Here is a 24,104-nt window from a genome sequence, read left to right on the forward strand (position 1 = left end):
TCTGTTATTGTATTGTAACAAATCCTTTCAGATGTAAAGGTTATTAATGAATATCTATTTATCATTTAGGTCTTCTGTGTCTCTTGGACCACGGAGAGGAGTACACTTTTACCCTTCCTTGTGCTTATGCTCGTTCTATTTTAACTGTTCCTTGGGTAGAGCTTGGAGGGAAAGTTAATGTCCACTGTGCAAAGACTGGTTACTCTGCAGCTATAACATTTCACACCAAGCCGTTTTATGGTGGAAAACTTCACAGGTACAGTTATCCCTATTTATGGGCATCAATCATGTTAATAGTAACATTTACATTTAAACTTTGAATCCTGTAAAGGAAATTTCACTGTAGATGCAAACATGTGTGTTCTTTCAAGGCAGCAAATGCTGATGTATATGAACTGTATGAACAGTGCACCCTTTTCAGACAAAGGGTGAAACATCAGATCTACTAAGCTCTTTGGTGGAAGATGAAATATGTTTAGAAATACTGAAATATTACACCACCAACTGCATCTCGTGTTAAATATCAATACAGAACAACATTCCAAGGTGCTTTATAGAGGAAAAACAAATAGAATTTGGTTTTGGTGAGGGAGTGATTGAATAATAGTCAGATAGATGTAGAGGGGAGAGTTTCCAGAGACTGGAGCCATGATACATGCTGGTTCTTCCAGCAAGTTGTGGAATGAGAGAAGTTACATAGGCAGCCAGAATGTCTCCAGCTCTGCAAGAATTTGCAAAAAAGAAGGGAAACTTTTAAACCTATCAATAATTATTTAGGGAAACAGTTAGTGTAGAGGTTAGCACAAAGCTATTACTGCGCCAGCAACCCAGGTTTAAATCTGTCGCTGCCCATAAGGAGCTTGTATGTCATGTCTGATAGGATTTCCTTCTTGTATTGTGGTTTCCTTCTATGTTCCAAAGACACAGGATTAGTAGGCTACTTGGTCGGATGGGTGTATTTTGGTGGCATGGGCTCATTTTAAAATGCTAAATTTAAAAAAAATTAAGTGTCTTGGTAAATTAGTGCATGGAAATTCAGTGCAAGTTAGCAAAATGGGTTTATTGAATGGGATGGGATGCAGGTGGCAACTTTTTTTGAATGGTTGAAGTTTGTAGAGGGTGAAAGATTAAATCAGAAAAAATAAGTGTTGGTAGAAGCATATTCAAGATTACAGAATTTGGGTTTGAATCTCCACTTGCCATAAGACAAAGTATCACAAGGCCTGATTCATGTTATATAAGAGGGCAAGCAGATAAACCCAGTGACAAGGAAGCAGAATTTATAGTTGGGACTGAAAATTGCGCATTTGAACATGCATAGAGGGAGAAAGAGTGTAATAGTTTAGTAGGATGATGAGTTGAGAGTGAACATGTTGAGCAGGGCCCAGTATGTTTGAAAAGAAGGCCATTTTGACCCATTATGAAGCCTGAAAGTAAGTGTCTGTGTGTGTGTCATTGACAGAAGTGAACAAGTAGTAGATTTTAGGGTAAGAGAGAGAGTAACTGCTGAAAGATGCAAGTTACTGGATTCTACATTTGTTGAGCTGGAGGAGGACACTGGTTGGGAGTGAGATCGGAGCCAATGCAGGTCATAGTTTGCCTACATTTTGGAGATGAAGATTCATGTTTTTTTCCATTTGAATTTAATTTAAAACATTTAAATTTAGACGTACAGTGCAGTAACTGGACATTTTGGCCCACAAGTCCGTGCCACCCAATTAACCTATAACCCCGATATGTTTTGCACGGTTGGAGGAAACCGGAGGCCTCCCCACCTCCCGGGGAAAGCTCACGCAGGCGCATGGAAAATGTACAACACCTTACAAGACAGTGCAGGATTTGAACCAAGGTCCTGACCGCTGGCACTAAAAAGGTGTTGCGCTAACCCTAACCCTCGTGTCTTTTCATAGGGAGTTGCATACAGAAAACTGCAACTGTAGAAATTCAGGGATTTTGCTTGTGCATATATTGTGACTTAATATTTTCATTTGTTTTTGTATTAGAATAATTAAGTCAAACAGAATGGAAATGGTTCCCCCCCCCCCCACATTCCCGTGAATTTTCCGCAGATTCTACCATACACAAGGGGAGGTTTACAGTGATTTGCCAACCCACATTTTATTGGTTTCTGGAAGGAAACCAGAGCACCTGGAAGAAACCCACAGTTGCAAGGAGAGCTTAAAAACCCCACAGGGATAGCTCCAAGGGTCAGGATTAAACCTGGGTCACTTTAACGGCGAGGCACCTACTATAATCTGCATTTATAGCTGGAACAGAAGTTGAGTATTAGTTTGTATTTAAATCTATGTGATGGCATAATTATATAATATCATTCTTTGGAACTTTCTCCTCCAGAGTGACAGCTGAAGTAAAGCACAATACAACAAATGCTGTTGTATGCAGAGTGCAAGGTGAATGGAATGGAGTGCTTGAATTCACTTACAGCAATGGAGACACCAAAGCCATAGATGTAACGAAACTTCCTGTTACCAGGAAGAGAGTGCGACCTACTAAGAAACAAGGCCCATTTGAATCCAGGTAAAAAAATTAACCTCAAGGTATTCAGAAGAGTTGTAGGTTTTTGTCAACGCCAATAAAACAAATTATCCTCTTGCATCTTCATTCTTTTGATTCCAAGTAAACACATCAGATAATTAAAATGGGACCATCATCTAAGATGGAAAAAAAATCTTGATGTTTTACTTGCATTTTGCCATAACTAATTTAATAGATTGAACCAAATTTTAACAAAAATTTCATTATGGGTCACCATGATCGCCATCGACTCTTCCAAACTGGCCGACTGATACACTTAATAACACATACCTTTTGGGTCACCATGATCGCCATCGACTCTTCCAAACTGGCCTACTGATACGCTTAATAACACATACCTTTTGGGTCACCATGATCGCCATCGACTCTTCCAAACTGGCCTACTGATACGCTTAATAACACATACCTTTTGGGTCACCATGATCGCCATCGACTCTTCCAAACTGGCCTACTGATACGCTTAATAACACATACCTTTTGGGTCACCATGATCGCCATCGACTCTTCCAAACTGGCCTACTGATACGCTTAATAACACATACCTTTTGGGTCACCATGATCGCCATCGACTCTTCCAAACTGGCCGACTGATACACTTAATAACACATACCTTTTGGGTCACCATGATCGCCATCGACTCTTCCAAACTGGCCGACTGATACACTTAATAACACATACCTTTTGGGTCACCATGATTGCCATCGACTCTTCCAAACTGGCCTACTGATACACTTAATAACACATACCTTTTGATGCTTCTAAAATACTTGCTGGTGCTCATCATTTTGTAATCATTTTACTAATATAAGAACACTGAATATCTGCTGTTTTGGAAAACTAGCTTGCTCCTTGACAGAGAATTGAGCAGATGTATGCACTTTACACAATTCTGCATTCTTTTTAATTTTGGATGCCAGAATATGCTTCTGACCTGCCTCTCGGAGCCAGGAGAAAATTTGTACTGCACAGCCTGTTAATTTGAGATTCCTAGTCTCTTGGCAGATTCCTGATATCAAGCCGCAGTCTGACTCCAAGCAACTGTGACAGTAAAGAGAGGTGGAGAAATATTTATGTGGCATTTTCATTTTTGTTCCACAGCATGTGACCGAAAATGCAATATTTTTAAGTGTATTCGTGGAAATATATATTATGGAAACTTACTGTATTTACCCTTGTCCATGCTGGCTAATCGCAGTTTCCAAGATATTGATTCATTGCCTTGTAACTTGCAGCTATTCCACATCTTAACAGGGACTTTTTCGTGTATCTGCTTCTCCACCTCTATGTGCAGTTTGACCTGGGCCCCCACTGCCTGTCAAATGAAAAAGTTTTCTCAGCTACCCTCTAACAGCCGACTCCACTCTTTCCGCCCATAATATTTGTGTTCCTTTGTTATTGATGTGTCCACTAAATGTACTTCATGTTCTCCACATCTTTCTTTTCTTTGGCTTGGCTTCGCGGACGAAGATTTATGGAGGGGGTAAAAGTCCACGTCAGCTGCAGGCTCGATTGTGGCTGACAAGTCCGATGCGGGACAGGCAGACATATATAGGCTCAAATAATTTCATGCACCTAAATGAAGTGGACATTGTTCTATCGAAGAAAGTCACTTTCACCAGTCCTTCCTCCTAATCAAAACTCTCCATGCTCATAAATCTTCATCACATTTTTTCATACAGCAGGTTTCTTAGTCCCTTATAATACAGGAAACATAATACCTAATTTGTACCCAGAAACATGCTAATGACCTATCGACCTATTTTTGTGATTTTGATAAATGGATAAATATTGTTCAGAAGTCCCGAAATAATTCTCATAACTTTCGTGTTGTGTTTTGCTCATTGCAGCACATCCATTTGTGATGGAAAATCGTGGGGTTTTTTTTCCCAAACTCACAATTTGCAAACCTTTTTTTTTCCACGATCCCAAGTACCGTTCCCAGACCCAATACTATTTCACACATTGATTCCGAGCTAGAAGGTTTTGGTAGTCTTCATCTCAAAATTGCAGGATGGCTCTCTGGTTCTCCATGAAATAGGGAGAAATTAAATAGTTCTTGCGTGGGTACTAATATTTAAAACTCTGCATTAATTTTAAGAAGAGCAGTGTCGTCCCAATCAATTTCACAATAAAAAGCACTCTTTGGACATAATCAGTGTGCTTTGGGAACAATTGCAAATTGATTCCTGTGTTTTCAAAATACAATAGTTAATGCTGTTCAAAAGTACCACATTAGCTGATTAATTGTTTGAAATGTTCAAAAAATACTTGAGCAATGTCCTGAAAGGAATGTGAAAAACATTATTTAGTCAGCCATGCCTTTTTGGGTTGATAAGTGGCAGGCAATATCCATAACATACAAGTGTATTGACTATTTAGTGATCTACTCAATCCTTCATTATTACTGAGTTAAAATTCTAGACAGCAATGGATAACTACTGTAATTTTATAAAAGATAATCCATGACCACCTTTGAGTAGAAATCAAGTTGGGAAATAAATTAAGGAATACCTACATCCTACATTTTAATGTTCAGAACTATGTATCTAATGCTGCATTTTGTGTGTTCAATAGATGCTTGTGGCAACATGTGACTGAAGCTTTGAGGGTAAAAAACATAGAGAAAGCAACTGAACATAAGAGTTTACTGGAGGAACGGCAAAGGTCAGAGGCACGCCACCGTGGAGAGACAGGGACTCCTTGGAAGACCAAATATTTTCATCAAGAGGTAAGTTTCATGGAAAATAATTAAATAAAGAAAACGTAGATAAATAATACACAATTACAGCAGCAAATGAAGCAAAGGATTTTTGAATCGTATTTTTTTTATACAATGTTTTATTGCTAGTCTTTTTTGGAGTTTATAAGATGTCCATAAGAGGCAAAAAAAGGACACGATAGGTTCAAGATTGCTTTATTGTCATGTTGTAGCCACTGGAATCACAGTGGACACGATCAAATAACCACACAAGGCACTTTTTGAGTGAATCAAACTGATTTACTTTTCAGAACATGCGCAACCTTTTCTCAGACCGAATCACATGCCTGATACGCCTGACATCATCACGCACTGACGTCACATGGCCGGCTCGATGCCTTTTGGGAGTTGTAATGCCGCCATAGCACCACTACATGCCAATCTTCCCCCCCCCCCGAATCGGCAGAAAGATTTATCTGTCTTTTCGGAGGTCAACCTCTGCAACTGCTGCTGCAATAGGGAAGATGTCCACGTAAGCTGGTTTAAGCCTGTCAATAGTGAAAGACTGTGGCTTCTCTCCAATATCCAAATGACAGGTCAACCTAGTTTGTCTGACCAAGTGTTCCCCTATGGACGAAGACATATTCGCAGTTTTTGAAGTCTGTGTGCAGAAAGGAAGAGTGTTCTCCTTGTGAAGATGGTGATATAGAGGTCAATTTTCCTACAGATTCCCTTAGCCTGGTCAACAGTTACTTAAGATCATCGTTAGAGTTGAAATGGCAGGGGATGACCTTCCCTGGGACCACCAATGGTGCACTGTACACGAGCTTCACAGGTGAAGCTTGGAGGTCCTCCTTTGGAATTGTTCTAATGCCCAGTAATACCCAGGGCAGCTCAGCAGCCCAGTTCAGCCTGTCTAACCAAGCCATCAAGGCTGACTTGTCGATGAAATCTTTCCACCCTTCCATTAGCCTGGGGACGATAGGCATTTGTATTTGTTGCACCGAGCAAGTGAGACAAGGCCATCCACAGCGAGGAAGTAAATTGTGGTCGTCTATCCAAAGTAACGTGTGCCAGTAAACCAAAACAAGACACCTAGGAACTGAGGAATTCCCGAGCACAAGTGTCTGCAGCAGCATCTATCATAAGCCTGACTATTACTGTAAAAAGATAACGGTCTTCACTTGAAACAGGAAGCAGACCAACAATATCATGTGTCCATGTCCAAAACAACGAGTAACTGCTTGTAAGGACTGCAGTGGTGCCTTAGTATGCCGCTGAATTTTTGCTTTCTGGTAGGCAATGCAGGACCTCACCATTTGTGTAACATCTTTTTTAAGACAAACCTGTTGGAAACCACGTGAACAGTCGATCTAATCAATGGATGTGAGAGACAATGCACAGAGTCGAATACTCTACATTTCCATAATGCTGGAACTATTGGGCACGGGTATCCCATTGATATATCACAGAGGAGTAGTTTGCCATGAACTCTAAACTGGGTATCTTTCAATTGCAGGTTTGTGATTGTCCAATAAGCATTCGTCTCATGGTCATGTTCTTGAGCTGTGGCCAAATCTGTGTAGTCAATGCCTTGATGCCCAGATGAAAGCTCGAGTGGAGCAGAACAGGACAGTGGATCAGCAACTTTATTGTCTTTTCTGGAAATATGTAGTATTTTTGTGGAAAATTCTGAAATAAATGATCATTGCCATTGTTCTCACATTGATCAGAGCTCTTTGACCTTGGAAAATGCAAATGTGAAGGGCTTGTGGTCAGTGTACATAGTAAAATCTCTGCCCTCCAAAAAATAATGGAAGTGTCGTATAGACAAGTAAATGGTCAAAAGCTCCTTATCCAAAACACTGTATTTCTTCTCTGCTTCACGAAGATGGTGGGTGAAAATGCTAACTGTTTCCATTCCATTAATGAAACGCAGTGGCTGCATTTGAAACTGGGTGGACTGAGCATAGTCACAAAATCTTTTATCTGCAAGAAGGTGTTATTTCCCTCTTCAATGCAATGGATGGTTCTGGCGTTTCTAGGCAGTAAATCGAAAAGAGGCTTCATGATATGAGCTGCTGCCGGAAGAAATTTACCATTCCCAAGAATTTCTTCAGGCTTTTAACTGTAGCAGGTTTTGAGTATTTGATAATGGGCTCAACTTTGGCAGCGGAGTCACATCTTCCCGAGCAATCCTATGTTCCAAGAGATCAATTGTTTCTTGTCCAAAAACATTTTATCTGGATTGATGGTCAGTTCAAATTCTTGAAGACAAACAAAAAGTGTACAAAATTGTTTCAAATGTCCCTCCTTGGCCACACTATCCACTAACATGTCGTTGTGGTAAATGAAGACATTAGTCATACCACGTCCAAAAGCATCCATCGCCCGTTGAAATAATTGAGCGGCATTCTTTAATCTGAATGGCATTCGTAAAAATTCGAACAACCCAAAACGAGGTAATTATTGCTATTTTTGGAATGTCTTTGTTAAAGTGGCGATACAAAAAGTGCAAGCAAGCCACACCGTACAATTCAAACAGACTTTATTCCAATAACGATAGCGGGAATGATCAGTCTGTAGTATTGGGTAGACAAGGTCACCTCACTAAGACTGTTTGGTCTCATTCAAAGAACACAGTCACAGGGTACAATATTTAAGGCATTTTCCTGCATACAAATTGGATGACATTTCTTTGAAGGTGTTGCTACAGCTTATGCATTTCTTCTTCCTAAAGACAGGGAATTGATTTGTTGTTGGTCATTTAATCCCATGAACCAGTTATAATTAAGAACATCCTTCTGGTATACAAAGAAAAATCAACAGAAGTCTGGAAGGGTACACATCAGTATCTATTCTCTGCCTGCCTGATTTCTGGTTTCCAATTTACACATGTAAATGGCTAGTTTCATAGTAATCTTAGATTCTTGAAGTTGACAACAATGGTGGCCAAAACTTGAGTGGTGCTGGACGCTTATTACAACCTTTAGATCGCGTCTAACAGGTAGTAGTCAGTTAGCACTATTGTATTAAAGAGATCAGGCAGGCATTAGGATATGGCTCAGTAGAAGAGGTGAGAATTGATTGCAATCTGGAATGTTCTTGGTTACTCTCTCTCTCTCTCTCTCTCTCTCTCTCTCTCTCTCTTACTGGCAAAGTCTGTGTGATAGAAGAATAGTAGCTCATAATAAAAAAGTGGACTTGTCACCTGAAATTATTATTTATTTATTTATCTCTGAATCTAGCTATTGTGGGAAGGTTTGTATGTATTGCCCATCCTAATTTCTCTTGAACTCGATGCTATTCTTAGCCATTTCTGAATCAACCACATGGAGTCACATTTAGACCAGTCGAGCTAAGGACAGGTTTCCTACCCCGGATGATTAGCTTCTTGCCAAACCTCAATCAGAACTGCCTATCCTGCTTAGTTTCTCCAGTAGTTTGTTTTTGTTTTGTAAGTGAACTGAATGGATTTTTTAGTTTTTGTGATCAACATTACCAAGACTGATTGGGTTTGTTTCCCCCCCCCCCCCCCCCCCCCAAATTTCAGATAACAATTTCTATCCATTAGCTGCAATGATGGGATTACATGGTTTGATTATTAGTCCAGTTTGCACCTATGTGCCCTCGCTGCTAAATTATCCCCAAAAATGGAGAAGGAGAGGTTGTGGGAGGTGAAAGAAATAGTGAAGTTGGAGTAAAAGTAAACAAGAAGTCTGCAGATGCTGGGGAATGAGATCAAGACACAAAAATGCTGGAGGAACTCAGCAGTTTGCTCAGCAACCGTGCGAAGCAATAGGCAATCGACATTTCAGCCTGAACCTTTCAACAGAAATGCCTGAAGTAAGGCAAATAACCAAATAAAATGGTATGGAGGAGGGGGAGGAGCACAGGCTTGTAGGTGATAAGTAAATACAGGTGGAAGGGGAAAGAAGAAAAAGAAACTGGGAAAATTGTAGGGAGAAGGGGGTAGGGAGAAGGATAAGCAGAAATTGGAGGTCAATATTGATGCTGACTGATTGGAGTCAACTGAGACGAAAAGCAAGTTGCAGGTCCTCCAATTTGTGTGTGGTCTCAACCTGGCAGTACATGATACCAAGGCAAACATGTCAGTGTGGTAATAGTGTATGGAACTGAAGTGGTTGGCCACTGGGATGCCTTTGCCGTTGTAGGAAACAGAGTGAATGTGTTCAGTGAAGTGATTCCCCAATCTGTGTTCAGTTTCCCAACGTCAAAGAGACCACATTGAATGTAGTAAATGCAGATCTGCAGGTGAAGTTTTGTTGCACTTGGAAGGACAGTTTGGGGCCACGAATGGTGGTGCGGGTGCAAAGTGTTGCATTTCTTGTGGTCATAAGGGTAAATACCAGGAGGGCGATTGGGTGAAAGGGATTAGTGGACAGTGGAGACTAGAAGAGAGAGAGATCCCTTTGGAAAATAGGGAAGGATGGTTGTTTCCATTGTAGGTGGCAGAAATTACAGTGATATGTTGGATGCGGAGGCTGGTGGAGTGAAAGGATAGAATGAGGAGAGCCTTGTCCTTGTTGCATCACTTTTTAAATTTGGAAGAGAGTTGATTAAAGTTACCCATCCAGGGCAAGGGCTAGAAATGGCACTGATACATCATCAATGTACTGGAAAAGGGTAGAGGATATGCAAGCAAGTCAGAAGCAAAGTACAGGCATGTTTGATGTGTTCAGCAAAACAACAGACATAATTGGATGCTTACAGGTTTCTGCATTTCCCTTTTTTTTGTTACTTTGTATGATTTTATTCAAACCTTTTTGAGGCTGATATTCCTTCTATAAAATGAACTCAACAATAGTTTTCTAATTAAAAAATATCTGACCGCTACAAACACTGAAAGTGTACAATTGAAAATATTGGAAATACAATAACGTCCCCATTATCCGGCACCTATGGGGATTGCAGATGCCAGAAATGAGAATTTTCAGGTTGACTGAGACTCACTTTGACAATACACTTGCATTAAGAATACACAATTTAAAAGACAAAAGACAGTGCAAAATGTAAAGTAATTTGAAAAAAAATCAGAATTGTCGTCTTTAATTATGTAAAGTTCACTTTAATCAAATAATTCCCAGAATGTATAAAACTTAAATTCGAACCCAGGTCGCTGGGGTTGTAACACTGTTGCGCTAGCCGCTACGCTGTCATAATTAACCCCTTCCCCCAGATTTACAGGTAAAGCTTACAAATATACCTAATACTATAAAGATAAAAATTCTTACCTGGCAGGGATAGGGTGACACCTTGGGAAAGTCACTCCAGTGGCAAGTGGCCTTGACCAGTTCTTCATTTTGGTATTCCGTTCAGACCTTCGGAGCAACCCGACTCGCTTCCAAACAAGTGTCCCATTCAGGCCTTCGGCACTCCTTCCATGCGCTGATGACCCGACTCACCTCCACAACAAAAAGAATGAGCATGCATTGAGGGACATTGCTAGGTCAGTGGAGTAAACCCGCACATGTCCAACAAAGTCTCAGCACTCTCACCCAGCCTTAGTTATCAAAAGTTATTTATTTATTTGTTTGTTTTTTTTTTTGTTTTGTTTTTTTTTGGCCAGTTGTTAAAGTTTCTTGTTGATTAAGTGCCAGATAATGGGAAGTTTATTGTAGTCAGTAGGTCAGAAATGGAGAGTGTTTCAGTTTGGTAATCTTTCATCAGAACTAGCCATCTTCAAAACAATTTGGAATACAGTACTGGTATTCCCTACCTTACAAAGGTAGATCGTTCCTGAGAAACCGTTCGTTAGCAGAACTATTGGAGGCAATTTGCGTAAAAGCAAAATCCCATTATAATTTCTTCATAAGTGAACATTGGTTTCTTCGTAGAAGTGAATTTTTGTAAACCGACTATTCGTAAAACAGGGTGTATCTGTTCTGGTTCTTTGAAGTACAATACAACTCTGATTATCTGAAATGGTCAGGACTGGGCCTATTTTGGAAAAATGTTTTTCTCAGGGAAGTGGTCATTTTAAAAAAAAAAGCCCAGTAGCAACACTAAATCATATAACAGTGTTGAGACAAGAACAAACAACAAGGGAAGACTTTTAAAGCATTAAAATAATGTTCAATTCTCTCCAAAAAAAAATGCTGGCCACTGTCGATCACTGACACCTCCCCGTCAAGGCCCAGCTCCTGCCAGGAGCCCGAGTTTCCTGCCACCTCCGGGAGCCTGAGGTCCTTGTCAGTTCAGCTCCAAAAAAAATTTGGATAAATGAGGATTTCTGATTTGTTTGGGATAGCCTCATAACTGAGGATTTTGGAGAATCCGATTTCGGATAATCGGAGTTGAACTGTAGTTGAATTCATTATGTATTGAGTGGGTCAGAAGATGCTGTACCCCGAGCTTCGTTAGAGGACAGAGACTAAGGTTGTAATGAGATTGATATGAAGAATTTAAAAAATGGAAGCGCAATTCGTTCAAATTTAGGAGAATAAGGGGGGGATCTCATTGAAACATTTCAAATGTTGAATGGCATGGACAGAGCAGATGTAGAAAGGTTGTTTCCCATGGTGGGAGAATCTAGGACAAGAGGGCACAACTTAAGGATCAAAGGGTCTCTGCCTCGAATAGAGATGTGGAGGAATTTCTTCAGCCAAAGAGTGGTAAATCTGTGGAATTTGTTGCCACAGGCAGTTGTGGAGGCCAGGTCATTGGGTGTATTTAAGATAGAGATTGATAGATTTTTGATTGGCCAGGGCATCAAATGTTATGGGGAGAAGGCCAGGCAGTGTGGCTGAGTGGGAAAATGGATCAGCTCATGATTGAATGGCGGGGAAGACTCGATGGGCTGAGTAGCCTTTTTCTCCTCTTAATCAAGATCACTTTTGTAAAGCAGTCACCCAATCTGCATTTAGTTCCTCAAATATAGAGGAGACCACATCATGAATAGAGTGAAATGCAACAGAAAAGCTGCGAGTGAATCAGTGCTTCATTTGGAAGGGGGGTTTTCTAAAGATTGGTCATGCTTTTGTCGCCTTATTCATCTGTATGTCAGAGAACTCTATATCTACTCTTATTTTTTCTTCGTTTCAAAGATTCCAGGCTATTTGAGTAGATCTCTGTTCAAATTAATTAGGACAGCCCTCTTCCAGTTAAATAATTTATGTTTTTTCTCCTTTAAAAATCACCTATTTTAGTCTGATTTCCCCCCCCCCCCCCCCCCGCCCCCAAAGGTGAATGAACTACTGGGCTGACGCATCCTTTTGTGGTCCTAAATTTCTAATTTATAAATCCTAACACTTTTCTTTGACCTGTCTTTTGCAGGGTGATGGATGGATCTATTACAAGCCCCTGTGGAAATCTACGCGAGGTAACATTGAGCTGCCATCACCAGTACCTTAGATTCTGTGCAACTGGATGATGGCAACATGGTTTTAAATAATAAACAATCACAACAGTGGCTGTGACCAATGTTATTTAGCCGTGATAATTTCATATTAAATTGTAAAATGCAATATATCTCTCAGCTGCTTTTATTCAATATTGTGTGTCTGTATGAAATACTGTGAGAGTGCTTTACATATTGGCATGTTAGCAGAAAGGATAAAAATTGCAGGAAAATTAGTGACTTTTTAATCTTCAAATACATTTTGTATCTTAAATGAAGCCTTTTGACATTGAGCTTTTGGCAAGGATCTTGTATTGTTTTGACACCTGTATTTGAAAAAGGTATTATTTAATGACTTCTGCCTCAGAACAAAAGAAAACATTTCTAACTGGCACAGTGGAGTGCGTTTTTGGCTTGTTCACGCAGTTGACAAGAATGGCTGAAAAGCTGGACTGTTGATCAGCCTGTAGAACTGTTGGCAACAAAAAAAAAGGCCAGAGTGACCCTTTGGCTTATCTATTACATTAAATGCTTATTTTAAGCAAAAAAAAAATCTATTCAGGAGAAATTTGTCATATGAATTTCCTTTCGGTACATTTCTTTAAAAAAAATTGCGGGCAATTAAGAAATAACCCCCCAAAAAGGGTTTGCAGATTGAAAGCAGAGAATACTAATTTCCAAAGCGTGCCTTACACTATATCCTTTTTTAGTATAGTCTTCCAATTAGAATGTATGACATTATCTGTTGTATCCGAATTACAAATGTTAATTTTCATCAAAAACTGAAAATGTAATGAATTTTATAAGTTTTCTTTCTTTTTTTTTCCTGCAACTGCTTAGCAAGCAAACTTCCATGAACAAAACTTTAAAATGATGTGATTTTTAAAAGAATTACTTTCAAGGGACTAACATTGTTAGTGAAACCACAATTGCTTCATGTGTGCAGAAGTTCCATAAGGTGTGACTTCTGAAGGCACAAAGTAAATTATGCTCTTTCACAGTGAAAACACCCACTAACACTGCAGAGATTTATTTTGTGCATTTTATGTATGTAGCTCTTGAGTGTTGCAATAAATTTGAAATGACACAAGCTGCTCCTGGGCATTAAATTTATGTCATGTGATTTATTTTCAGTTTGTTAAATTTTGGCTTTGTGATAATGAAAGCACTGTTCAAATTTCATGAAATATTTTGTAGCCCATGCGATGACAAATGAAGGATGTTTGGTTTTTTTTCAAGTTTTTGTGTAAGGCATAGCTTATAAACTCAACTTTTAAGTTGTGGTATCTTCCAGATCTGCTCAGCTTTCATTCATTTTGTGGAACTTCGTTTCACTTTTTTTTTTAAGTTTAACTGAAATTAACTGAATTGATTTTAATTCAAAAAGACTTTGTTTTGTTGCTGGATTATTATGAAAGTAAGAAGCGGTACATAGTAATATCCTTAGAAAGTTCATTCTATGATACCAATGGTGAGATACTAAACCAGAAACATTGTTGCTCATTATATTTGAAATAAAAGTTGAAGTGTATTGATTGTTCCACCTCTTTGATACTACAATTCTGTGTATTTTGCAATCATGTACAATGCACTGAAGGAAACTCAAAATGACACTCCTGTAGTTGCAGTTACAAGTGTGAAAGGATTTGAATTAAATATTCTGGAAAAAACCTTTATGATCTATTAAAATTCTTATTTTCATAAGATACTTCGCAATGACAATGAACAATGGTATGGAAATGGTAGAACATCAGTTTTATAAATGTTTTTTCATTGGACTTTAAATATGTCAAGTATGTGATTATAGCTGAGGTTTAAAAAGAAACATTTGATTTAAAAAAAAAGCACAGGAATACTTTTATCACAAATGTACTGCTTTGTACTGAATTTTCTCTGGGTTGGGATTCTTTGAACATGGGTGGCGTGGTTGGCGCAACGCCTTTACAGCACCAACAATTGGGATCAGGGTTCGGATCCCATGCTGTCTGAGAGGAGTTTTTATGCTCTCCCCATGTCTGCGTGAGTTTTTCCCAGAGGCTCCGCTTTCCTCCCACCGTTCGAAAAGTACTATGGGTGTAGGTTAAATGGATGTAAATTGAGAGGCACAGACTCATGGGCCGATATGGCCTGTTACTGTGCTATATGTTTAAATTTTAAAACTTCGGTAACTGGCCATCATGCATATTCATAACCAGTTTTGGTGTTCCTTATCTAATTACAGTACAATAACAATATTCTGGAGGGGACACATTTAATATACTGGCTAGTATTGATGTACCAATTTGTATGCATTCTCTTTACAGACAGTGCAGTGAAAAGTTTTACATTGAGGTAAGGATGATTTTAAGGTACTTTTGGTTGATGTTATTATAAAATTCATGAATGAGTAATTAATCACAGTAAGAGTGGTCACATTTGACCCCCCCCCCCCTATTTTTAAATATATGTTTTTGAAGTTAAGTGACTTTCTCCTAGTAGAAATGCCACTGCTCTGCTTCTGCGTGTGGGTTGAATACATGGCTTAATCGCCTATCTGAGCTGAGTTGGGCAGCCACATTAATTAGTTACTTCTAATAAGATGATTACAAATCTTTATCTTGGGCTGTGTAAATGGAATTATATCTGGTTGGCCAGCCAGACATCACTTGGAGCATGTTGAATGATGCCCTGAAATGCACAGCGATCACTCATTGAATAGTTGCCATCGAATTGCTTTGCACTGCTTGCTGGGAAAAATATGCTCAACCTAAATGCAATTTTAATTCCATTGTGGGCTAAATTAGACATGAAATCCTAATCACATTAGAGTTTTAATCACAAAATAACTTGACATTCTGTAAATCTGAAATAAATTAAATAAATGCTGAAATACTCAGCCACTCAGGGAACATCTGTGTAAAGTGCAGTTTTGTGTTTCTCATTAATGAGCGTTGAATCAAAACCCTTAAGTTTCTGACCTGAAACTCTGCTTTCTATCATGGCCGATAGATGCTTCCTGTCTTACAGAGGATTTCCAGCTTTTTCTATAAATAAACTATTTCATGAGTCGGCATTCCTTCTAATCAATCTTCATAGTTGATATAATCGACTGAAACATAAACAAATTAGTCAGTAAATATCAACATTTTTTTTTTGCTTTGTGTAGTAGCTTTAAGAAAGCAAACATTACCTAAGTTGATGGAAGGAGAAGGAAAGAAAAGAATGGACTCAGTAGAATTTCTGGTGTATTTTTGTTGAATGACAACATTGTCTGACGGGTTTAATGCAACCTAGATTGTATACCTAAAATGGATGAGGGGGGGGTGGGGGGGTGGCTTGGGAGGAGGGAGGGGGGGGGGGAGAAAAAGTCACTGTATATGTGTGAAAAAGAAAAAGTGTATATCATGGCTAATGTGATTTATGGTGTGAAAAATAAAAAATTTTAAAAAAAAGAAAGCAAAATGCTTATATAGTTGAGTCCCCAAATTTGCACACAGCATGGGTTTATTTTTAATCGAGAATAAGGGTGTCACTAAAATATGGCTAAATGGCTCTTTTGTTTTGATTGGCATGGCCTTGGGACTTTTGGGGGGGGGGGTGGGGGGGGAGAGAAACCTGTTTTCAGTCAGTGTCATGAAAGCACGAGGAGGTAATCATTCAAAATAATTCCTATATTGTACTCAGCGATTTCCCTAGCCAATTTTCACTCTGACTGAAAGGCCATTCGTCAGTGTGGGATTAAACATTTCAAATTTTGCTTCTGTATCGTGAAATTATAAAAACCATCAGCATAGGGGGAGGCTTTAATTGACCCAGTGTGTTAATGTTAGTCATGAAAGAGTAATTTAGCACTCAAGGTTCTCACACATTAAAAGAGTAATGAGGTACTTTTTCAAGTAAGGTGAGGGGTTACACCTTCACCAATGCTTTTAGACTGAATTCCATTCAGTGAACCCACCACTCAGCCTGTCAAATCCTACGTTACCATAAATGTATGCCCCTGGTTATTGACCAGGTTGTTAAGGAAATAGGTTATTTTCATATTGGCCTGCTCCATATTTTGTTTTATGACCTGGGGTATTTCTGAATAATTGGTGAGGATTAATAGCAATGGTTGTCAATCAAGTCATAAAATAGTCTGGCAAATGTGAGCTCTGACTAAATCACTTGAATTTTCTCCATTTCAAGATTATTATGTAATAAAAGCAAAAATATAAAATGACTCAAAAAAATTCTCTTAGTTTGCTGTAAGGTCAACAAAGAGTCACCATTAGTGTTGCCCAGTGCCCTTTACAGTAAGAGAAAGAGAAGCAGAAGAGAATCTCTTCAGAGTCACTCTGTCTGTGGATTCACCTGCAGCCACACAGACCCCACTTTTATCTGTTGGCAACGTGAGCCCCAGATCCAAACCTCAGATACGATTAGGAAGCCTTCAGGAGCCTCTCTTGCCCTCAGTATCCTCTTGAATCTGGTTCCCATGAGCCAGTCTCCAGCAGCTTGCAGTCTGTGTGAGCCCTTCCCTGGTCTACTGCCATGGTCACCTTGTGATTTTAAAACATTTCTTAACCAGACCTTTTTAAGTAAATTCCCAGAGGGTCAGGATTCTGTGTCCCATCCCCTACCGCATCACATGACTCTTCCCTTCCTGTAGAGTTCTCACCTATGCTTCTACCACAGGGTAGCATCAGGGGTATTTCTCCCCATTTCTGGTGCCCTACTGGTCCACTGCTACCCTGGAGTCTGTAGCCCCCTGAGATACCTTCGGTGCAGACCCCACTGTTGCAGGGTTTTAAATAAAACACCGTCAGGAGCTTGAACAGGCTGTTTAAAGCCTGTACGAAGCCATTGGCATATTGTCCCTGTGGAGAAGTGTCGTGTCTGCTCCCCACTCTGCCGGGTCCGCACCAGCGACAGCACTGCCATTGCAGCAGCTCTGGCAGCACCTCCCCTTTTTTAATATCTTGGATTATCTTAAGTCTCTCTGAAAATAATGTTTCTATTATTTTAATTGTCCCTAGAATCTCAAATTGCCTTCCCATTGTATATACTTATTGTTTGACTTGAGTTTGTTGTAAAGGTTTTTTGTAACAAGTGTAGTTCTTTCTCTTTAATTCTGGTGATCATTTCAACAATTTTCTGTTTTTAGAAAATTAATTTCCATACTCAGAATTTAGCCATGACACTGACATTCTCAGCAAGTTAAGGTTCCCCACAGTCATAGTAATTTCTGGTTTTGTTATATTTCTAACATTTTAAGAATTTTACATATTGGGGCCCTAATCTAAATTTTTATCATTAACATTGTGGTAGTTTAGTCCTGGTCTCCATTATGTTTTTATTTTCAGAGATAGTTTGTGCATTTTCATTAATTTAGGACCTTCTACTTAGGGAGGTGGTTTTGTGTTGAGAAGAGTATTACATTCAGTGATACTCACAGAGAGACGTCTGGACACAAGTGTTACAATCACATGTAACTTTAATTAACGCACGTAGACAAATGGGAGAATGTTAAATGTTACTCGATTACCATTTCACTTAAGCAATGATATAGGCATTCACTTCAGACCCAAGTCGGTCTTTGACAATAGTGAACCTATAGTCGACATGCTCACATATTTGAGAACACACACTACAAACAGAGATTCTTATACATTCCTGGTTCCCTGTACCAACTGGGGTGTGGCTCTCTGCAAATATTGATCTATCACAGAACTAAGGCTCAGCTTCAGTGTAGTGCACACCTTAGCTGTGACACTTCCAGTGATGTCCACAGTAGTGAGCTGGCATGGAGCGATGTCCAGGGCTTGGACCACAAGGCAGAGAGAGAGAGAATGTGCTGCGTGTGGTTGTTACAAACAGTTCTAATCTGTGCTTCGAGCCAATAATGACCCGAGGTGATTTAAATTAGCCAATGGCAAGGTGTGCTCTAATGGGTAGCTAGAGTCAAACCATGATTGACAGGTGATGTGATTTCCGAATAAGTCTTAGGACACATGACCTCTCGCAATACATTTCAGACAGGCCATTTTTTTCCTCCACACACAACAGGTGGGAATTAAGACAGGAAAACGGTGGTTTGAAGACAGAGGGAGGGTGATGAATGAAATAATTGGATTTTGCATTGGAGAAGATGGAGAGCAGTATGCAGAAAGGGAGTGGTGTTCATTCAGCAAGACTATTCAACCTCATCGATCAGAAGTCAGAATCTTCACCTTAATAATCTGCCAAAAAGTGACTATTTCCACACCCACTTCAGATCTTCTGTTGCTTTTGTCGCCTCCAGACTTGATTGCTCTCCTAGTCAAGATTCCATTCTTCTCCTGTTGTAAATCCTACCTATGCAGATCTTGTACACCAAGATCTTGTCACCCAATGGTTTTAGTTTGCTAATTGGGTTCCTTGAATTTAAAATATTTTTAATCGAGAATAAGGGTGTCACTAAATTGTTAGAGCAGCTTGCACACACACATTTGAAAACAATATTTGCAGGACTTTTCCAGAAGGCAACAAAGTATCGACAGCAGCTTGCCTGGGAGAAGGATCTTTGAAGGCAGAGGAAAACAGTTTTGCTCTCAGAGAGGACGGGTGTGAAACAGAGAGAGGAGTGACAGAAATTATTTTCAGAAGGACAAAGCTCGGCAAACTTTGGAAGGCTGTCTGGTCAAAGGAGAAGACTGGCGGTCTGAAAGGTGACCTGAAAGAAAAAGGATCATCTGGAGAACCCTGAAGGGGGCAAGTTTCGTCAGCAAGACTGATTGAGAAGGAATCAGTTGCGGATGTCCTGGAAAAGGAATCTCTGAAAACCAGCAACAACCCTCCTGAGTGGTAATCATTTGCCTGTTAAGCACCAAAGACTGGTGAACTTTGTTAATGCTAACTTCTGTGCACAGTATAAGGATTGTCTGCATCCAGTGAGATTGGACTGTAATCCAAAGAATTTATCTAATCTTAAATATACTCTACACACACCGACGCTCAGTGTTAGATGGAGGGGGGGGGGGGGAGGGAGGGTGGATTAAGTAGTTAGGTAGGTTAAGTAATAAGTTAAAGTTCAATTCTGTTTTCTTGTTCAAACATAATTATAAACAACTTTTTTGTTGAAGTAACCCTGTGTTGTGGTGCATATCATTGCTGCTGGTTTTGGGGGTCCTCTGGACTCCGTAACATCAGAAAATATATAACTTATTTCAGATGTATAAGAAAGCTGATGAAGATCTCAATCAACTTTTATTTAGCTATAACCTTCGGTTTTCACTAAAGCATTATAAGAATGAGATCTCTTTAATAAAATGTAACATAGACAGCATGCTAAAGTGTATTTATTAGATTAAAATATAAAACAGGCCAAAAGGTTTAACCATATATAGTTAACTATCCCATTATACATGAAAACATTAATTTTTAATAATGTTTCAATGTAAAGCAAATAAAACTCTGTGAATTTCACAAATATAGTCTAATTAGTTTTGATTTTACCTATTACAGGCGCATAATATAAGCCGAGAAAGTAACATAAATCTCAGGATTCAGAATATAGTAAGGCATGTGAGCTTAATTCTCATGGTTCACTATCGAACTCAAATCCTTTAATTGCGTTACTGACCAGTATATCACCAACAGATATAAAGGGCTGAATAACCCTTCGTACTCTCCAGTGAATCATGTAACTGTAGCACATTAATAATCCACATTCTCAAAATCACTGCAGCAGCTTTAATACATTTTTTTAAAATGATAACGGCATATATAGAAAGTAACAAGTGCAGAGTTATTTGACTAATTGCAATTTGAGCTAGGGATGCATGGTCATCTTGTCCGTGTTATTTGCCTAAATTCTTGCCTTATGACTCATTCACTCATTCCTTACCCATTCATCATTAATTTCTGATGCAACGTGTACAATAATGAATCTATTCACCAATTATTTTAGCAAATGTTATCCACCTGGAACTATTAATTCCGCACCTTATTTGATATTGGGATCATTTAATGCTTTATTTTTGCTGGTGTAATGAAGATCTTCCAACTACAATTGTTTAAAAAAAAACAAGCAAGAAATCACACTGAAAAATAGCTTAAAAGGTGATACACTTCCATATGAATGAAAACAAAGTGAAAAACGTGTTGCCATATCTATTTGCAAAAACGATGTAATGGGATGTTATGTACATGCTAATGGTTCTTCTCTCACAAATACTGTATCAAAAGCAAATTCATCACAGCACAATATGTTAAATGCATTAGATGGATATTTTTAGCAGCAGTAACTTGTGAATAAATCTGTTATCCGTTCTGCACATGGAGAAAGGGGGTCATTCACGACATTTAAAAAGAAACGGGGAAGCAACACACAGAAACCTAGTTTCAAAGGAAGATCAAAATTCTCTGCTAATGGGGGAAAAAAGGCGAAAGCTACAAATGACAAGTGTAGCGACAGAGTGCGTTTCTGACCTTTAGCTAAAGATTGAAGGCATCCTCTTAAAATATTGTTTGTTTTCAAGTTCTATTCTGACGAATTAACATCGCCGAATGATGCACCTACTTGAGGACTATGCATTCTTGATACGCCCATTGCTGACTGCCATTTTTCTCCTACAAGTTAGTGCCTTATCACAGAGCCAGAGCTCAAGGCTGAAAGACAGAGAACAGTGAATGTGGAATTATAAGTTTGCAGCAGATTCCTACTTGATAGAAAAATGGCAAGTTTAAAAAAATACCTTTAAAGTTTGAATGAGTGAATTTAAAAGCAACAATTATCTTTGAAAGGAGTGGCATTCTTGAACTTCTGTCAACAGTGATTCATGCTAAGACTATTTCTTCAGCCGTTCCCAAAAACTCCAGAACCTTTTCTTGAGCTGGTATTTATTTCAATGGGCAAATATCATACTGAGACTAGTTTGACTTCACCCACTGGCAACACTTTACAATAAACATAAGCCTCTTTTTACTGGGACCCTGTCCCAGGAATTAACTGGGAATTTACTGGGACAGGGTCTAGTGGAAAAGGAACATTGTCTGAATGCTGGTATCAAATGACATCATTTTGCACCAGGGTCAGCAGAAAGTCACCCATTCTATTTGATGGTAGAACACTCTGATCCCTGGGGATCAGATGTGTTCAATGAAAAAGCAATTAAATGTCCTAGTTAAGGGTAGCCCAGTGGAAATGGAACAAAGGGCTTCCAATCCCAGGGCACTGCACAGCCAGTTAACTGGGACGCCAGTGGAAAAGGGGCTATAGTCATAACAATGGTTTTAACAGAAACTTCAGCCCACACTGGCAGTCATCAATTACTTATTTACACTTAATACCAGATGAATCTCATTTTTTATTCTTCTCTACTCCCCTCCATCTCCTACTCCCTGCTCTTTCACTCACCTACATAGTGGCCAATTAACCCCTCAACTCCCATATCTTACATTGTGGGAGGAAACCATAGCATCAAGAGGGGACCCACACAGAGCAGCAAACTTCCCACAGAACAGTGGCACTACTTGTAGCCCAGCATTACCATCCACATGACTGGTCCTCAAGGTATATTGGCATCTATTGCTATCAATAGATGATCCAGGCCAACTAATTATTTCTGTCAATTGTCCCATGAAGAGATGAAATTGGATAGGCCATAGTGCTTTAGCTGTTATCTTTGTCATTTCAGACTTATAAATCAAGAACAAGATCAGTGTGGTCTGTCATGTATGATTTGATGGTATCCTCCTCTGTGTTCCTGTCTTGCTGTAGTAAATTGCACCTTGCTTACTTAGTATCTCTCAACCTCTGCCTTAAAAAAAATTATAATCTTCTTACACTTCCACAATTCTCAAGCCTCTGAGGGAGGAAAGGTTTGCTTCATCTCCCTTAAAGGGTCAACATTTTTAAGAATTGATTCCTGGCTCAAGATTCTCCCACAAGAGGAACCATCATCCCCACATCCATTTTGTCCAGACCCATCGGGATTATGTATGGTTCAATCAAGTTATTTATCAATGTGGGAAGATTAAAAAAGTAATGTAAAATCGGGTCTTGATGATTGGAATAGACTCACTGGACTGAAGGGCCTGTTTCTGTGATGTCTCTCTGATGTACTACAAAACTTCAGTGGAGATAAGCCCAGCCTGTCTTAAGACCATCTACCTATTCCAGGTATGAGTCTAATAAATCACTGAAACACCTTAAATTAAGAGACCAATACCATATTTAGTATTCCAATCACTAATATAAGCGAAGCATATCTTACCTTCTTGTATTCAATTTCCATAGCAGTAAAGAACTTTCTTTTAATTTCCCTTATATTATTTGTGTGTTTGCACACTAACCTTTTGCAAATTATGCATCAGATCCCTTTGGATTTTGGAACTCTAGCTAGTCTCAGCACTTTTCTGATATTGGAAGAACCAAGAATAAAGAAAGGACTCGGTGTTTCAGGCAGTACCCATGGATGGAAATAGTCTGTGAACATTCCAGGTTGGTACTTTTTCTTAGATTTTCATTTTTATTTTTCTGCCAAACTTTTCTGATTTTTCATCCATTTGCCAAATCTGGCTACAAACTTAACCTGCATTTATTCTTTGTTGCCTCCTGGAATTCTTTACACCCTTTTTTTTCTACCTTTAATGTGACACCATCAAATTTACTGACCATGATAATATGCACTATTTGATTTCCGAGGAATTGCAACTCTCTTCAGCAAACTTGTAATCAGAGTTTCTCTTCAGCGCATCGACTCATTTACTTAAAACGACCTTGTTAAATATTTAGGATATAACATAAATTCTTGTGGTGGTTGCACTGTGGACCATGTTTAGAGAAATCATTGATTGTTCCTAATTTTCATCTTTTTAAATTAAAAAAAATGCAGAGCAGTACGTGTAGATGCGCATTTTCAGTGCCTGTGGGCATTTTTGCATTTCATAACATGATATTCTCTGCGCTCCACTGATCTCAAAGAGCATGACATTTTTATATGATTTCATTACTGGCAGCTGTAATATTTCACTAGGAATAGAATGTAACCATTTTACCTTGTAATTGCTGTTTAGCGACCTTACTAAAGTTGATTTGTGTGGACAGCTCAGACAGTGACCACTTAAGAATGGCTTAATAGTATGCAAATGATAAATGGCATTCCTTCATTTTTAAAGTAATGAAAAATAAACATTTTACATTTAATAGTAAAATGCTTGTTATCCAAAATCCAAGCAACCGGCAAAAAGAAATCACAGAAAATAAATAGGTAAAAAAACCGGAAGTTTAAAATTAGCATGCCTCGCCGTTTGCCAATCATGTTGCATGTAATCTCCAGCAACTAGGAAATTCACATATCCAGAATTTACCAATCCCCATAGGTGCTGGATACTAGGGGTTGGATGTGAATCCTGACTTTATACATCTGGATTTCACTGTCTTTTGAATTCATGTAAATATGTACAAACAAATATAAATTTGATATAGCATGAGTATCTTCACATTACAATTAAATGTTTTAATCTTCTGAAGGAAAATTTAGTACT

General features: G+C 38.9%; 1 protein-coding gene across 7 annotated transcripts in view; it reads left to right on the forward strand.

Annotated features, from left to right (window-relative positions):
• osbpl11 (oxysterol binding protein-like 11) overlaps positions 1-14,288 on the forward strand; it is a 126,314-nt gene extending 112,026 nt beyond the window's left edge. For 3 of the 7 annotated variants that reach the window (XM_069935279.1, XM_069935281.1, XM_069935284.1), the window contains 4 exons: positions 70-256; positions 2,356-2,538; positions 5,131-5,284; positions 12,551-14,288. In XM_069935279.1, the coding sequence (XP_069791380.1) occupies positions 70-256; positions 2,356-2,538; positions 5,131-5,284; positions 12,551-12,628 (602 nt within the window). In that variant the 3' untranslated portion in view covers positions 12,629-14,288. Of the gene's footprint in view, positions 1-69; positions 257-2,355; positions 2,539-5,130; positions 5,285-6,773; positions 7,725-12,550 lie in introns of those variants that run through there. The other 4 variants (XM_069935278.1, XM_069935282.1, XM_069935280.1 and 1 more) reach the window with 3 other exon arrangements.
• The last annotated feature ends 9,816 nt before the right edge of the window (positions 14,289-24,104 follow it).

This window comes from Narcine bancroftii, chromosome 4 (assembly GCF_036971445.1).
Source record: "Narcine bancroftii isolate sNarBan1 chromosome 4, sNarBan1.hap1, whole genome shotgun sequence".
NCBI classification, from domain to species: domain Eukaryota; kingdom Metazoa; phylum Chordata; class Chondrichthyes; order Torpediniformes; family Narcinidae; genus Narcine; species Narcine bancroftii.